Here is a 16,982-nt window from a genome sequence, read left to right as displayed (position 1 = left end):
GGTGAGCCCTCCGCGGCTTCACTCCTCTGCCCCTTCTTCCACGACTCTTGCCCGGATTATCTTGACCTCGTCCACAGGCCGGTCCTCTCCCTTGGTCTTGACGAGACCCATGCGCTGGATCACCCGCATCCCGCTCTTCACTCGACCAAAGATTGTATGCTTCCCATCCAGCCACGGTGTTGGTGCAAGAGTAACGAAGAATTGACTGCCGTTCGTGTTGGGACCACTGTTTGCCATGCTAAGAATACCAGCTCCTGTGTGCTTCAGCTCGTCGCGGATCTCGTCCTCGAATTTTTCGCCGTAGATGGAGCTGCCTCCGCGGCCGGTGCCGGTAGGATCACCGGTCTGGACCATGAAGTTGGGGATGATGCGGTGGAAGATGACATTGTTGTAGTAGCCTCTTTGTGCGAGTGTGGCGAAGTTTTTGCAGGTCTAAATAGCTTGATGTTAATTACTGGATTGTGGCGACGTAGAGTGGGGTGGTGCTTGCTCACCTTGGGCGCATGGTTGTTGTAGAGCTCGACGGTGAACGTACCCTGCCAGGAGTCAGTTATAGTTCAAGGGCAGAATTATCAGCTCAAAATTTACCATTGAGGTGTCGAATGCCACGTTGGTCGCCATCTTGTCGGTGGTTTCTGGAAGGTGCGTCGCACTCCTTTGAGAGAAAGAGAAGGGCAAAGGCGGTGCTAGGCGCGGCAGTTTACAGCAGAAGAACAACTTACATGATTTCCACTTTGCGCTTCTCAGCTCACCATAGACTAAATCTGGCCTTTTTCCTAATTATTTTTCATTCCTAATCTGATCATCCCAGTAACAGCTGGCCTTTTTCTGTCCAGCCTAAGGAGACATCATGTCCGAGGCTAACCTTAGCCCCCTCGTGGAGCTGATTGGGCATGCGTTCTATTACTTCGGCATATTGAAACCGTATCTCTCTCTTTACGGACATTTACTACTTTCTGCTATATTTCCGCTTTGGATTGGCGCGCATGCTTCTCTGTCAAGGCCGTCCTCTGCTGCCAAGCCTCCCAAGAAGTCCGACAAAAACATCGATGATGATGACGAGGAGGATGAGGATGACCAAGGACCCATAGAAAAAATTGAGGGCTTGCAGCCGTCAGACGCTTTGATGTTCCCTTTGACTGCAGGGCTTGTGCTGTGTTCCTTATATGTGGTGATCGAATGGCTCAAGAACCCGGCTATTCTCAACAAAGTTCTCGGCTTCTACTTTTCTCAAGTTGGCATTTTCTTCGCTGTGTCCTTCGTTAAGGATATTCTTTCGGTCATCAGATCCTTCATTTTCCCCAAGTATTACCGTCATGAGGGGAGAACCTTCCACGTGAAACAGTCCGATCGTGTATTCAGAGCCGAAATGGCAGACGAAGCGACCGGGCCTCAACACGTACGATACTCACCTCTTCCTGGGGTCTTCAGCACATTCCCACTACCAGAATTTGTTCGAATTCGATTATGGGCCTGCCGCAGTGCCTCCTACCAGCGTCTCAAACTTCGATTTCACATTCGAGGCCTGTTCGACATCAAAACTCTTGTTGGCCTTGTTGACCTTCTCAGCGGAATTGTTGCTCTTGTTGCCGTGGGTTACTTCCAGTTTGTAGCGAAGCCATGGTGGCTGACCAACTTCTTTGGGTTCGGCTACTCCTACGGTGCCCTGCAAATCATGTCCCCAACGACCTTTGGCACTGGATCACTGATCTTGATATCATTGTTCTTTTATGACATCTACTTCGTCTTTTTCACACCCGTGATGGTTACCGTTGCCAAGAGTTTGGATATCCCCATCAAGCTTGTATTTCCTCGAAGCGACGAAGCTGGTGTTCAATCGCTCGCTATGCTAGGCTTGGGAGATGTTGTGGTTCCGGGGATGCTGATCTGTCTGGCGTTGCGGTTTGATCTCTTCCTTTACTATAAACGTAAAGGGGCTCTGAAAGGACAGGCCGAAGGCTTGGATGGTGAAACAAAACCTGAGTACCAAAAAGCAACCGGTTTGTGGGGTGAGCGATTCTGGGCACCGGTAATCACGAGGAAGGAGCCAGAAGTCCAGCCGCCATACCACGATGCGAGAGCCTTTCCGAAAGTTTACTTCAAAGCGAGCATTATCGGTTACCTCTTTGGCATGGTTGTCACCCTTCTAATTATGCAGTACTCGAATCACGCTCAGCCTGCTCTTCTGTATTTGGTTCCTGGTGTTCTGCTTTCACTATGGGGCACGGCGTTGTACCGTGGGGAACTTCGTTTGATGTCGGACTTCAGCGATGAAGAGGATGATGAAGAAGAAGACAAGGAAGACAAAGAGACAGGCGATAAACTTGCCGATGACAAACAAGACCCCGCCCATGATGGAATGAAGGGCCTGTTCATGCGCGTTTTGTCTGGCGATATGAGCGTCTTTGGCTCAAAACCTGAGGATAAAAAGAAGGAAAAGAAGGAAAAGAAGGAAATCGTGGCGAAGAACGCCGAGGACGATTTGGATTTGATTGCCTTCTCCATATCCTTCCCCCGCAAAAAGCACGCCATGCCCGGCTTGGCTTGTGCAGAGGAATCTACCAGCAATTTTGTGCCAGCGATGATTCCTGGCTCCATTGATGACGGCGATGAGCGCCCGTTGAAGAAGCGCCGCGGAACTCCCAGAAAGCCGACTCTGAATTAATGCTAGATAAAGTCAGCCTTTTGTATTGCTAGTTCTTTGGTGTAAAATCACGAGTCAATGCTAAAATGAAACAATTCGTCGTTGAAAAAGTGGTTCATTATCTCGGTAACTCTAAAGATGTGGTATCATATCTTCTTTCCCTGCCTTCAGCATTGACCTAGTATCTGGTTCATCTCATCCCATCGGCTTCCCGAAATATCAATCAACTGTCGAAGATCTTCCGTATCGACCGTCCAACCCCCAAGCTTCTCTAGCTTGAGAACGACCGTCTTTCCGTTCTCTTTATCAACAACAACACAAGCCTTCTCCTGTGTCAATCCTTCCTCGTATCCATCCGGATCCGCAAGAATCCACCTAGTCTGGGAACCCTTCTTCTGCTTCTCTGCATTCAGCTGCTCAGCATCTGGAATGACAACAGCACGCCACGCCGCGGCAGCATCGGCTTCGAACACACAGAAGGAGCTAGGAATCGGCATGCCGCGCAGAGAAAGCTTGTGAGCTTCGTTGATATCTTCCGAACAGAGAATAGCCTCGTTATCCACATCCCACCAGGCCTTGGGGAGTTTTGTATCACGTAGAGCAGCCAAAACAGAGGCCCACGCCGCATCGAAGGCGTTACCTGCAAGTGAAATGATCATGATATCGATGTAGAGTACCCAGAAAGCCTTGATCTCACGGGGCTGGCGTTCCTTGTCGCCACCATCCACATCCATCTCATTATTTTCTGAATCCTCCAGGCTCGGTGGTTGATACCAAATTCGCAAATCATCCGCATTGACGAGGCGTGTGCTGTGGAGAAGCGACAAAATCTGATGTGAAAGCGACTGGGCTAGAGCCGATGGTGGAGCAGAAGGAATAAAGCCCGGCGCGCAGCCGGTGCTCAAAGATAGGTTCGGGACAAGCAAGTTCAGGTCTTCGATGTGAGAGCGCTCCTCTTCAATTTTGGCGCTAGCATCGTCACTGTTGCTGTTTGTAGCGGACGACGACTCGGATACGCTCCACGATGCGATGTCGTCGGTGTATAGTAGCTCTGCGCGGACACCGCACACGGCAGCTGTGTCACCGATGCGCACTACGGCACTTCCATTTGTGTGGGTCAGAGAGCCTGCATTGGCAGATGTGACTCGGAATTGGGAGGTAGCACGGCCATTAGCTCGGACGGAGGGTTGGTTCGAAGCTGGTGGTGGGGAAAGATGAGCGAGGAGGTAGGCGTGTGGTTGAAGACGGGCGAATTGTGAGGGGGGAAGGGAAAGGGATGGGGGCACCGAAGATGCCACCGTCGCTGGGGAAGCCATGGCGGTGCGTTGATGTAGATATGAGCTATAACAATTGCTACTAGCTTTGATCTTTGGTCGCTGAAGGAAAAAGTGATATCCATAATTCGGCAGTATTCTTCCGCCCCAAAGGCGGTAGTACTGATGCCTAAGGCATCTACTCAAATAAACTTGATCTATATGAGCACCAGTTCGAGAAATTGACACCAAAGTCAACTGAAATATAGAAGACTATGTACTTTGACAATGATATCACATTTTCCAAGTGGCCTTGCTGGTTTTATAATGAATCATACAAGGATATAGGCCTCTTGGGGAAGATAGAGAGCATTGTTATTCATTCCGTGCCCAAATCACAATAAGTACACAACTTAGTTGTCCAACGCGACATCTCACAGCATTTGACTGGGTGAGTAATTTACAAAATTGCCCACACGTGCAGGCTTGAGGAATTCATTTCCATTTGAAGCACCATACTTTTCTCCACTCGCGGTTCATCTTATAGATGTATACTTCCCTGCGCAAATCCTTCTTCACGTGTTAAATCGGCCCAAACAGACGAATTTGGAACATGTCAAGGATGACGAATCCATTCTCCGACTCTACTGTAACACTATGTAGTGCAGCAGGATACGAAGCCGAATTCCGATCTTGTCATCTCAGAGGATCCGTGCAGGAAAGATTGGAAAAACACAATCTCCTCCGCGCTAATGCGGCCCGATCACCCCAGTCACCTTGTCAGCAAAATCCTTCAGCTGATTGGTCTCGGGGGCGCCAAACCGTCACCTATAACTGGAAGATCCCCTTTCCACGAGGCCCGACGGTTGCAGTCGCCCTGTCGTCACGCCAGATTCGAGATAATTGGACACCGCAAGTTGACCATTCACGGATCGTACACCTTGGATTGGCTCGTCCGTTACTAGCCAACCGGACGAACTATGATGTGGCTGATCTTACTACAGTCCGAACATGCACGACGGCTAGTGGATCCCCCGCTCTGGATCTTATACATCGAGAGGGAGGTTCCCCCGGGGTTTTCCCATTTTGCTCCCGAAGTTGGTGACTTGAAGCTATCCTCGTGCTCCCAACGATGAAACTGCTGCGACTATAGTACTCAGAGGGCGAGCTCGTTATATTACCTTTGAATTCTATATCCAAGAACAAAGTTCTGTCGGTAGGTTGAAAAGTCATGCATTGGCATACAACAAACTCACCACAGACACCACAAAGACATAGTCAATTCGAAGCGCATATCTTGTGCATTACAGCGATCTAAAATGTTGGACCAACTGATTTCTCTCACCAAGCGTGTCTATGTCGAGGTAACAGCCTCGACCACAACAGCCGAGCAGAATGAAATGAATCGAGACTCTTTCCGTAGGGCTGCCAAATACGGATATGGGTTCATATATTTCGCAATCGTCCTACTGGCCATCACCACTCTTATTCGACTCTACCAAGGCTATAGCGACAAGAAACGGATTATATTACACAAGGAGACTATTTCTCAAATGTTCCATGGCTCCTCAACACCAGACGAGTATGAGCTTCCAAGTGCAGGCACTGATGCTTCAAGCATGCAATTCTTCCCGCCAACAATATCGCATCCGGTCCCGAAGCGCGAATCCGTCATTCAAAGAGTTATCCGCTTGAACAAAGTGATCGCATTCTTTCGATGGATCTTCTATCGCCCGATTCCTACGCTAAAATTTAGAGGCATGGAATTTGTTTTCCCTTCTCTGGCTGTGGTGGCCGTGGTAGCAGCAGCTTTCATCTTCGTCACTTTATACTGCTTTGTCCCCCAGCCACTGTACTATTGGTACATTTCTCTAGGGTCGCCACCGCTCGCTGTTCGTGCTGGCATGCTGGCTGTTGCCACTATCCCGTGGATTGTTGCACTGGCCACCAAAGCAAATTTCATCACGATGATGACCGGACTAGGCCATGAGCGGCTGAATGGATTGCATCGCTGGTTGTCCTATATTTGTCTCTTCCTCTGCATTGTCCACGTGGTACCGTTTTATATCACTCCGATCTGGACGGGTGATGCCTCGATCAACTACCGAAACTGGATAACTCCAGGTATTTACGTATATGGAAATGGATGGGCAGCCTTTGTACCTTTGATTGTTCTCTGCGTTCATTCACTTCCGTTCTTACGGCAACGAATGTATGAATGTTTCATCGTCATTCATATCCCGGTTTCCTGGATATTCGTGGCAATGATGTTCTGGCATAGCAAGAATTACTTGAAGTCGTGGGCTTACCTTTGGACAACGGTGGCGATCTTGATTTCCACATATCTCATTCGGCTGTTCTATTTGAACTGGTCCAATCCTTTCCGGCTATCATCCTTCTTGATCGGAGAAGAATGTGCTGTGACCCTTCTTCCGCAAAATGCTGTCAAGGTGACAATTCCGACGAAAATGCGCTGGAGGGCTGGTCAGTATGTCTACTTGCGCATGCCCAGTATTGGCTTCATAGAGAGCCATCCTTTCACGATTGCGTCTCTTTGCAGTGATGATTTTCCATCTGCGTATGGTGAAAAGTACCGCGACATGACACTTGTATTCCGACCATTTGAAGGGTTCACCCGCAAAGTTCTGAAGAAATCGCTGGAGTACGGTCCTTTCAAAACATATACGGCATATCTGGAGGGTCCCTACGGCGGTATGAAGCGTGACATGGCCGCTTTCGATGATGTGGTGTTTTTTGCAGGTGGAAGCGGTATTACTGCAATTGCCAGCCAGCTGCTGGATCTCATAAAAAGGATTCGGGATGGCAAAGCTGTCACAAAGTCGATCAAGGTTGTCTGGGCATTACGGTCTGCCGAGACTATGGGCTGGTTCTCTGAAGAACTCCGAATTTGCCGCGACAGTGCACCGATGAATCTTGTGCACTGCCATTTCTTCCTCACTGGGATGCAACTGGCGGACCAAGCTGGTCGGGATTTGGTACAGGAGAAGATCTACGGCATGCTCCAAGGCATTGACAAGCGTAATTCGGCCTATATTCGAGAAGAAGCTGCCGGCGACATGGAACGCGAGAAGGAGCTACGCCGTGAGAACGAAGATGGACTTACTGCTCTTCCAGGAGCATATACTGCGAACCATGCGCCCAACACCAGACATCATTTTCAGTCTGGCACGAGCTCATCGGACTCGCTTGCAAGCGTAAATAGTCTTGGCTTCGATTTTGGGTTCGGGAAAACAACGCCTGTGTCTCAGAAGCAAGATATGCCGCGCTATGCTTCTTTCCAGCCGTCTCTGCGCAGGGATAACTGGAAGACGGATTACTTTCGGCCTAATGTTGCCAAAATGCTGAATGACTACTCGAAAACCTTTGGGCGTCGTGCTTGTATCTTTGTCTGCGGCCCACCGAGTCTGCGTGTCGAGGTGTCGAATACCGTGGCAAAGCTACAGCTGCAGGTGCTGACTGACAGCTCCAAAGATGAGATATTCCTGCACGCGGAGAACTATAACCACTAGTTTAGCGTGTGCACTGTATAATTGTGTTTTTTGTCGATACCCTTGGCGTTTTGAACTGTCTTGGAGATAATTAATATGCTTATCAATTGTGACATTCGTATTGCTTGCTTTAAATTGATAATATTCAGTCATAATTCCATTCGAAGCTATTATAAATCGTAATGTTTCATGCAGAAACTGTACATATCACATAGATGCATGAAATGAATATGCTATGCAGGCAGAATTCTCATTTATGAGTGGGTATCCAACAACATCAAAACTTATACTTGGCTGTGAGCGGCTCGCTCCTTCATCGCCGTTGTGGCTCACTTCCCTTCTCATCCTCGTCCTCGGCCTTGCGTTTCCTCGAAGGTGTTTCGTCCCCTTGTGAGTCATTCAATGACTGCACACCATGATCTCCCTCTTCTCCATCTTCTGCCTCAATCCTTTCCCAGTCCTCGTCGTCTGCATCATTTGGAGATGAGCTCTGAGGAGTTCCATTTGCCTCCGTGGTGACTTGTGGCTCCTCGTCGATTTCCTCGTCCTCCCATTGCACTACCAAGCGAACGATCCTTGCACCCGAGGGCTTCAGACGTCGGTAGTAGCCTTCTATAACGCCATCCTGCACCTTAAATCCCCTTGACACGTACCACTTCAATGCATCTTCGTTCGTTTCATGAACATGGGCAGTGACCGAGGAAATGTTGTAGTGCTTGACCAACTCAGATACCCGACTAGGATTCTCCTTCCCCGGTGAGAAGAGTAACGAGTTCAATAGTGCAGTCGCAACACCACGACCGCGGTAAGCTGACAGAAGATGCAAGGTCTGGATGTACAGGTTGGTAACCTCTCGTCCGTGCACTGTCTCCCCGTCCTGTCTCTCCAGCCGGCACCGAATACCTCCAATCACTTTGTCCATACCAGTCAAAGCTCCAGGGTCCGTTACCGCGGCCACAGGGTGGTCATGGTATATTGCGACTCGTGAAATCGACGCGATGACCGGATCGGTAATCGTAGCTGTGTAAAACGAGCTTGGATAGCGAATTGGCAGCAGTGTACTTGTGATACGCGTCAAAGAAGGTATATGTGCGGTCTTCACAGTCTCCACTGTAATGGAAGGTTCTGATGTAGGGTAGCTTGCGAGATTCTCATAAGGATATGGCGGGAAAGTGTCCTGGCTGGCATTTAGGCCACTCTTTGCGACGGCCGGCGGTTGGAGGGGTGGTGGGTGGATGGGTGGATTATGGGGACGGCACTGACGTTGTGGAGATGGTGAAGAGGATGATCCCCTGGATTGGGACTTTGCGAATAACTGATATGCCATTTTTGTACGAAAAGGGCTTCTGGTTCCCTTGAAGTCCAAGTTGTCAAAAGTGAATGCGAATGCGGAGATGCGATAAGAGATAAGGCAGTGAACAACTTGCTCCAGCCTCAGTTCTCTTCTTCGTCTATCCAACGAGAAGCTGGACTCGTCCACAGCAGTTCGTTTACTCGGTGAGTTCTTTTTGTTACGTTTCATGCAATTCACATAAGCAGGTACTGGATTCTTTCTATTGCCCTTGTTTTCGGAATCATTTTCCTTATTGAAAAGTGGATCACCTCATTCCACCTCCCGAATTCACTGAGCCCGCACCCGAAACCATTCACTTCCCCATTCAATCTCAATGCTGACATTGGATTCATGACAGTGACAAGCTTACTTGGGGCTGTGTGCTTGGTTGGATTTCATATGTCCGACGATCTTTGTTCTTTCGGGCCGACTCCGATTTCGTTGCACGCACCTCCCTGCATAGAATTACAGCATATGGAGGACTAAGACAGTACACTGGCGCGAAATTGCAGATTTGAACCGTGTCGCGGGTAGACACAGTCGGCCATACAGAAATAGTCACTCAATTTGGGGATTTCCCCGACAACTCCGAAAATGGCCGGCTCCAATGCGACTCCGATCTACCCTGCCGGCACTGTCGCTAAAGTGGTATGTATCTATCGCCCAGGGATTTGGATTCCATATGGGACTGTTCTAATCCCCGTCTAGTCGACAGATATTCTCAACGAAACCTTCCACAACATCATCCATGATCTAGTCGCCAAAGTCCACCGGGAGGAGAAGGTGGCGCGGATGCGCTCTGCGGTGGTGCTCGCCAGACAGAAGGCCGAAGAAGGAGCATATGTGCCCGACGAGTCGCCCAGCAAGTCCATCGTCGATGGCAAACCCAGAGATATGGTTATCGATCCGGCCAAACTAGCCAACACACACCTCGAGACCGACGCCGCAACCTTCGACCATGGCAAAGTGTATCTGAAGGGGAACCCGATGCAAACAGTCAAAGAAATCATATGCACCGAATGCCGACTGCCCCGTCTCTCATATCCACCCGCTGGTGTAGGGTTCCGACCTGCCCCCGATCCAAATCGCAAGTACTGCGAGAACGGACCGATGATCATACTACCAGGCCATGACGTCCACGGGAAGCTCTTTGCGATCATGCCGAACCCCAAGAAAAAGAAGACAGAGAAGGACAGTACCATTCCCGAAGTCCCAACGAGCAAGTGTCCCGTCTGCCCCCGATACTTTGTCATGAATCGCGTGGCCCAGCATTTGGACCGTTGCATGAACATATCCGGTCGCGGAAGCAGCACGCGTAATAAAACGCCGACAGACAGTGGCGCAAGTGGCGCCAACAGCCCGACATCATCCGCAAAGCGCGCCCATACCGACGAGGACGAAGGCAGCCCCAGCCCAACCAAGAAGAAGAAGCCGAATGTGTCAAAGAAGGCCTCCACCAACAAGCCTGGGCCTAGTAAGCTGAAGAACTCTTTCACGGTGGAGGATAACGAGGATGATATTAAGAGCGAGAATGCGGATGCGTGAACTGGGGATCATCGTGCTTCATTTCCGGTCATCTGGGTGTCTTTGGCGTTACAATTTTCCTTTCATGTCACGGCGTCTGGGTTGGTTTTGTCTGCTCAAGAATTTGCATAGATGACGATGATGAATCGGGTGGGACAGGCTTGTACACTATTACTCCATAATCACAAGGCATAGTCATTATGGACTTGACTGACTTCAATATTGAATTAACCTTAACACTCAAAAGAACTAGAAACTAATGTTAAAGACCTAGCTCATGAACTTCACGAGTTTACTTATACTTTACATCGATTGGTTTCTAGTCAAATATCAACCCTCGCCTGCCTCTTCTAATCATAGATATACTAGGGGTATACCTGGCAATTCTCTAAAATGAAGTGGAGATTCAAATAACAGGAAAGCAGATGAATTTACAAGATCTTCTTTATATCCTACTAGACTCTTTTCTTCCAATTTTCTAATAAAACATTCGATCACGGTCTGGGGTCCAATTATCAGAGTCGAACTTCCGGGCGCCATCAATGATGTCCTAAAGTTTCGATACTCGGCCTTCTCTTCCTTTCCCCAGAAATGGAGCCACAGCTTTAATTGAGCTTCCTAGTCACTAAAAGCTTCTGTTTTGTAAACCCATCGTTTTTCAGGAACATTTCTGGCGAGCCTAACTACGTACTAGGACTCAAAATTGAAAGGCAAGTGGACGAACACCTCTAAGCTTTCTAATTCCAACCAACTGGGCTTCATCCATAGAGGCTTGGAAGTAGACCCAAAACGACCAAATAAATAATAAGCCTAAGAAACTGAACCAATTACTGGGGTAAATAAATAGTCTTATAGGAGGCTCAACGTAAAATCTCATAGGAGCAAGATTTTTTCCCATACGAGCTAGATATAAAGATCGCCCTCGAAATCCCTCAATTTTAACATATTAGCCTATCCTGCAATTGAGAGAATAAAATAGTGACCTAGTGATCAATATTATATCTTTAGTACTTACACATTACTTGAAGAACTATACTAGGCCGCTCTTAAGGCCTTATAGAAAGAGGTAAAGTGGCCTGAAGTTTAGACTAATAGTGAAACTATCTTACTTGTTAATTAGTATCATATTCCAAGTAGAGAGATTTAGTCCTACTATTAGAGGTTACTTTATGGTCGATATTACATTCAGATAGCTTAGCACTAGTCCTAGAATATAGACTCCTATATATCTACTCTTTGAACCCTACTCAGGTGCCCGCTACCCTCTCAGGTCGAACATTGGTTATGTGGTTGGGCACCCTCCTATTGTCATCGGCCTGTCTGTTGGTTTCCCCTTTCGCTAGGGTGTTTTCTCCTTCACGGATGTTTGAGCTATATTCGATCAGCAACCGGGCATGAGATGATTGATATAGAGAGAAAGAACCAGAACGTGAAGTAATTACCATTGAAAAGAGACCTTCCAATCCACATTCCAAACGCTACCACATAGCACGCCGCCGCAAGTAAATATAGAGTTCTCGTCAATCCATCAAGGCCCGAATAAAAGCCTTGCATCTCAAAGAAGATGAAGTTTGGGAGTTCATTGATGGAGATTGTCCAGGCTATCATATACATTTGATTAGTAGCTGAATCTAAAGGAAAAAGGAATACCTTTACCTTGCCACAAAAACCTCAGCAGGAAGCCGCATAGCGATATACTATACATCGCGACGCCAAACAATCCAACAATCTTTTGTGCTGTAGTGAAATTCGAACGGTGTTTCCACGTGAGCCACATCGAGGGTGCCGCTACAAGCAGGTTGAATAGATAGGAGTGACTGGTTGGATCCATGTTGAAGTGCGACATCAGTGTCGAAGATGGCTTTGGTGTGTTGCTGATGTTTTCGATGGGTGTGATTCAAAGGGTTACAAGTTCTGGTAGGAATTTTGAAAGTCGTATGCTTTATAACTTTTGGCAAAACTCAGCCTCAATCACCAAAGACTGATATCTATTAGTGGGGCCTTTCATCGAGGCATAGGTGGACCTCAGCGTTCTCGGGTAAGGCGCAGTCAATATTAGGCCACGCAAGCCAACAGTCGACGCTAGCAAAAGGTGGGACTAGATGGATATTCAGGGACGAATAATATTCGAATTATGGATTCAGGATCTCGGATGTTTCCGGATTCGCATGAGGATTATAAATTTACTAACTAAATTCAGATAAAAGGATTGGGATTGCCATGAACCATCGTCGAAGAGGGTTAAGCTCGAATGAATCTCAACATAGAGAGACCAATCGGAGCTCCCACATACTGTTCTCAACCTAGCGCTAACTAAGCCTTCCTTACCGCTAAGGCGAGGCCACTCCAAGGTCTTTCATTTGTGCTAGGCAGTCAATGATCCTACCTAACATCCACAGTAACCCGAAGGCGTCTGGGAGAAGCCGGTTACAAGTTGTGTCATAATTCTCAAAGAGCTTGTGCACTAGCCTATATACTCAGCATAATGTTTCCACTCCAAATCCTCACACAGGCCCAGAATTTCCCAATCTCTCAAACAAAGTAGCACATCAACATCCCCATTATCCATTATAGGCAAGAAATACAATAGCCCCTGTACAGGTTTCGACTTAGGCCTCCGAACAAAAGCGGGCCTTCCCAGTAATCCATAATCCATTCGATACGTCACCGCAGCAGCCCACGACGAGGCATTAATCCATGTATCAGCATTAAACCCATCGACAAAGTTAATGGTACTTTTATCAGGCTCCTCTGCAATAAGGGTTGCAAGACTGCGAAGGAAATACTGGTCCCTGACCCGTTGGACATCTTGACGTAATCTTGCTGCTAGGTTTATCAAAGAAGACTGTTTCATTTCCCGAAATGTCATTCGCGAGGACGTTTTCATGATCGTCACACCCATGTACTCGATTGGGACGTCGAGAGTTCGTCGGCAGTCGACCACGCGGGAGAATCCTGTTACTGTTTCTGGGCTCTGGTGACGTTGGCGGAGTAAACTGAGTCGTTTCCAGATGAAAGCGCTTAGAGCATCATCGGTAGAGGGTGTTTCGGCGAGAGCAGTAAGCCGAGCCAGGCTGGACGCGTCAAAACGGAAGTAGTGGTAAGCAGGAATTGAGCCTGAGGATGGAGGACGTTGCAATGGAGTCAAAGTCAAACAGGAAGGACAGCGCATCTTTGAATGATCACAGTGTCTATCCCCAGGGTCGAGCAGGGGGAAAATACTCAGGCGATCCCGGGTATTGGCCGCAATGGTTGCGTCGCTGAACTCATGGCCCTGAAGTGCGGCTGCTAGTAATTGGAAGAATTGATCGACGCCACCCATGTCTAGAATGTTGTGCTGGGCAGCGCAGTCAAGGATTAAGCCTCCTTGTATCCAGTTTACTGTCAGAGTGAGCACGGGTGCGGGGTTGGTTTCTGTTTCCGTGTATGTATCTGGCATGGCTGATTCCGCGGAGAGGAGGTTTCTGTCTAGTTGGTCGCTTGCTCCCTTGGCATGCAGGATTTCATTGAAGGATGGACAGTCTCTAGATCGATCTTGGATCTTGAGGATGGTTTCCGTGCATGGAGATTGCGCCACTATGAAATTGCCTGTGCATTCTTGGCTCGCGTTTTTATTTATCACTGCGCCTCCAATCCATGGTAGGGCTGATGTGATCTTTTGAGTTGCTGCTGATAGATTTGCCGCGATTGTTTCTCGCGGTATTGTCTCGCGGTGGGGAAAACACACAGCTAGGTGAGTGTATCCTTTCATTCGCGGTAGTTGTCCCCATATGTCTTTCGTCCCGGGGAAGGTCGTCATTTCGAGTTATTGCGAGATTCTTTCTCTCGGAAGTATATATAAGTGAGGGTGGGTTTAAGGTTCAAGAATTTCCCGGACGCTAGATTAAGAAGGGTTCGCCGTTTGAGCACGTGAAGCGAGAATGTTTATTAGAACTTGAAACATTTGAAAGACAAATTTCTTACAACCAATGTACCATGAAAACATCGAACACCATGCTAGTACGGAAAAGGAAACGTAAATCTTGCACGAGGATAAAATTGCAGAGAAGATTATGCGCCCACCACGAAGTTTGGCTTTGTGCGAATGGAATTGATGGTCTCTTCATCTCATATGTCACTTCGCTTCGAGCCCTGGAGCCTCAGCGCTCGTACTGGTCCATGATAGCCGATTGAAGGTTCCTGGAAAAGCTCTATTGCGGTCAGCCATTTTTCTGCAGATGCACGATAGCCGTTCATACTATAGTAGCTTTTATTTTCTCAGGCTAGAAAGGAACTCAACGTATATGCATTCATAACTACGTGAGAAGTAAGGTCATTATCATTACAATGAGCTAGAGGCCATCATTTGTTATCAACTCTTAAGCATGTCACTTTTCAGAATAGGTGACAATTATCTCCACAACCTGTCTCGAAATCACTCGGGTATCAGCGGTGCGCTACCTTGAAAGTACCACTGAAAGCCGTAGTGGAGACTCAATGGACTCATTGCAGGGGCATTTACCATAGATGGAGCACCAAGGGTGTCAGCTTTAGACAAGTACGTTATTAAGGATGGATATCAAGCCATGCATAAAGACCACCACAAACCATCCATTAAACTTTGCTTGAACTGGCTTAAATCATCTCTCCCCCACAAATACCAGAGAATGGACAGTTAAGCATAATTCATCCGACGTGTGGGGGTTCATCATTATGCTCCACTTCCACTTTCCTCTTTCCTCCTCACCTTCACGTAATGAGTGAAACATGAAATATCCGCGATTATCCGCCAAGTAGATAAGCGCATATTGTTCCACAATAGTCAGCATTCCAGACCAACCGCGTGTTTTTTGGTTGGGTTTCATCGTCATTGACCCCCGGACTCGGCTGGGAGCGGATACCCGCGGTGACGGATCAGGCGAGTATAAAGTCCCTTTGAGCCAAGATAAGCACCAAACCAACCACAGATGACGTGAAAAAACACAATGCTCGTCGAACCAGTACTGAAATTCATGACTTTTCAGGGTGTGGTGGTTGATTTGGCTGCAGTGCTCGGCGTCCTGGTACGTTAGTCTCTGCATGATGCATCTGTAGATCATGACACTCTATGAAAGCACCATTTTCCATTTACTGCGGAATCACTAACAAATCACCAGACAATCGCTTACGCGCTCTACAACCGTCTCGTTCATCCTCTTCGTCGTATCCCGGGTCCTTTCCTCGCTTCTCTCACACCTTTCGTTCAGCTTTACCATGGTTTGAAAGGTGATCGACACCTATGGCTTCATGGTTTACACAAGCGGTACGGTACACATGTGCGAGTTGCGCCGAATTTTGTCTCTGTGAATAGTGATCGTGGTCTTCATGATATCTACGGTCATGGAAAGAGGCTTCAGAAAGCAGATTTCTACAATGCGTTCCCGGCGATCAAGGGTGTCTATAACACACACAATGCGATTGATAAGACCATGCATGGGCGGAAGAGACGTGTGCTCAGCCAGGCATTTTCTGAAACGGCCTTGAAGGGCATGGAGGATGTGATGCTGTTGCATGTGCGACAGCTTTGTGCTTCGCTTGCCGATTACAGCGCGGATGAGAAGAGCCCGAGCGATTTTAAGGGTGTCGTACGGAATATGGGAAATTGGTTCAGCTACCTTTCATACGACGTCATGGGAGAGCTGTGCTTCGGTAAAAGCTTTGATATGCTCATTGCTGATGGAAAGAGACATATGATTGGATTGGTCGATCGAGCTGCGAATCGGCATTACGTGGTAAGTATCATTCCCCAGTATTTCCATTTCACAAAAAAAGAGAAAGAGTTTAACAGCAATCTAGTGCGGTCTCTGGATGCCTTTAGACAGATGGCATCTCGACCAAATCTTCATTCGCCAACTCACACAAGATCGCTGGAACTTCATCATGAACTCCCGCGTGGAAGCGACCAAACGCGCCCAAGAACGAACCATGGCCGGCCATGACGCCAAAAAGGATTTCTTCTACTACCTACTCAATGCGAAAGATCCCGAAACAGGAAAAGGATTAAATACACCCGAACTCTGGGGTGAAGCGAATGTCCTCATGATCGCAGGCAGTGATACAACCTCCACAACCCTCGCAGCTACATTATTCTACCTAGTTCGATGCCCAACAGCACGAACAAAATTGACCAAGGAGGTCCGCAGCGCATTCAACGACGTGGAAGAAATAGTCAGTGGTACCAGACTAAACGAGCTAGTGTATCTGAAAGCATGCATCGATGAGGCACTCCGCCTCGCACCCGCTGTCCCAGGTGCTCCCCCGCGCGAGGTAATGGACGGCGGCGCGGTAGTTGACGGTGTCTTTCTACCTGCTGGAACGGACTGCGGAACGCCCGTTTACTCCATTCATAGACAGGAGCGGTACTATCGCGCTGCGGAGAAATTCTTGCCCGAGCGCTGGATTGAGGGTGCGACGTGCGAGGTATCTGGTACTGAGTGGACGACCACTAAGGAGGCGATTGAGGTTGCGAGGAGGGCATTCTGCCCGTTTAGTATTGGGCCCCGGGGATGCATTGGGAAGAGTATGGCATTCATGGAGATGCGGCTTACACTGGCGCGGCTGGTTTTCTTATTTGATATGACACTTGCTGATAGGGTAGGAGAGGACGAAAGTGGTCATTTGGCGCTGGTGGACCATTTTACCAGTGCGAAGAATGGGCCGAATGTGCAGTTTCAAAAAGCGATTCCAGCCTAATTTTACGG

The 16,982-nt window shown here is 48.2% G+C and overlaps 8 protein-coding genes across 8 annotated transcripts; 4 read left to right on the top strand and 4 right to left on the bottom strand.

The window, feature by feature from the left end:
- Positions 1-18: 18 nt before the first annotated feature.
- cyp1 (putative peptidyl prolyl cis-trans isomerase (CypC)) lies at positions 19-621 on the bottom strand (the record flags this gene model as incomplete). Its single annotated transcript, XM_057136912.1, has 3 exons — positions 19-432; positions 495-536; positions 589-621. 3 exons carry the CDS (start codon positions 619-621, stop codon positions 19-21), a joined length of 489 nt encoding a protein of 162 aa, XP_056999598.1.
- Positions 622-850: 229 nt separating this feature from the next.
- On the top strand, positions 851-2,665 carry N7520_002976 (aspartic endopeptidase; the record flags this gene model as incomplete). The annotated part of the gene is made up of 1 exon (XM_057136911.1): positions 851-2,665. The coding sequence occupies one exon, from the start codon at positions 851-853 to the stop codon at positions 2,663-2,665; it is 1,815 nt and encodes a 604-aa protein (XP_056999597.1).
- Positions 2,666-2,811: 146 nt separating this feature from the next.
- N7520_002975 (3' exoribonuclease family protein) lies at positions 2,812-3,960 on the bottom strand (the record flags this gene model as incomplete). The annotated part of the gene is made up of 1 exon (XM_057136910.1): positions 2,812-3,960. The coding sequence occupies one exon, from the start codon at positions 3,958-3,960 to the stop codon at positions 2,812-2,814; it is 1,149 nt and encodes a 382-aa protein (XP_056999596.1).
- A 1,256-nt stretch (positions 3,961-5,216) lies between these two features.
- N7520_002974 (putative metalloreductase transmembrane component) lies at positions 5,217-7,427 on the top strand (the record flags this gene model as incomplete). Its single annotated transcript, XM_057136909.1, has 1 exon — positions 5,217-7,427. One exon carries the CDS (start codon positions 5,217-5,219, stop codon positions 7,425-7,427), a length of 2,211 nt encoding a protein of 736 aa, XP_056999595.1.
- Positions 7,428-7,719: 292 nt separating this feature from the next.
- On the bottom strand, positions 7,720-8,733 carry N7520_002973 (GNAT family N-acetyltransferase; the record flags this gene model as incomplete). The annotated part of the gene is made up of 1 exon (XM_057136908.1): positions 7,720-8,733. The coding sequence occupies one exon, from the start codon at positions 8,731-8,733 to the stop codon at positions 7,720-7,722; it is 1,014 nt and encodes a 337-aa protein (XP_056999594.1).
- A 600-nt stretch (positions 8,734-9,333) lies between these two features.
- N7520_002972 (uncharacterized protein) lies at positions 9,334-10,284 on the top strand (the record flags this gene model as incomplete). The annotated part of the gene is made up of 2 exons (XM_057136907.1): positions 9,334-9,387; positions 9,448-10,284. The coding sequence occupies 2 exons, from the start codon at positions 9,334-9,336 to the stop codon at positions 10,282-10,284; spliced, it is 891 nt and encodes a 296-aa protein (XP_056999593.1).
- Positions 10,285-12,727: 2,443 nt separating this feature from the next.
- Positions 12,728-13,702, bottom strand: N7520_002971 (uncharacterized protein; the record flags this gene model as incomplete). Its single annotated transcript, XM_057136906.1, has 1 exon — positions 12,728-13,702. One exon carries the CDS (start codon positions 13,700-13,702, stop codon positions 12,728-12,730), a length of 975 nt encoding a protein of 324 aa, XP_056999592.1.
- Positions 13,703-15,227: 1,525 nt separating this feature from the next.
- N7520_002970 (cytochrome P450) lies at positions 15,228-16,974 on the top strand (the record flags this gene model as incomplete). The annotated part of the gene is made up of 3 exons (XM_057136905.1): positions 15,228-15,305; positions 15,399-16,013; positions 16,078-16,974. The coding sequence occupies 3 exons, from the start codon at positions 15,228-15,230 to the stop codon at positions 16,972-16,974; spliced, it is 1,590 nt and encodes a 529-aa protein (XP_056999591.1).
- Positions 16,975-16,982: the final 8 nt, after the last annotated feature.

Source organism: Penicillium odoratum (assembly GCF_028828045.1).
Source record: "Penicillium odoratum strain IBT 22623 chromosome Unknown utg000002l_segment0_segment0, whole genome shotgun sequence".
Lineage (NCBI taxonomy): Eukaryota > Fungi > Ascomycota > Eurotiomycetes > Eurotiales > Aspergillaceae > Penicillium > Penicillium odoratum.
Note: the sequence above shows the minus strand (reverse complement) of the source record. Positions and strands in the feature narration are given on the sequence as shown.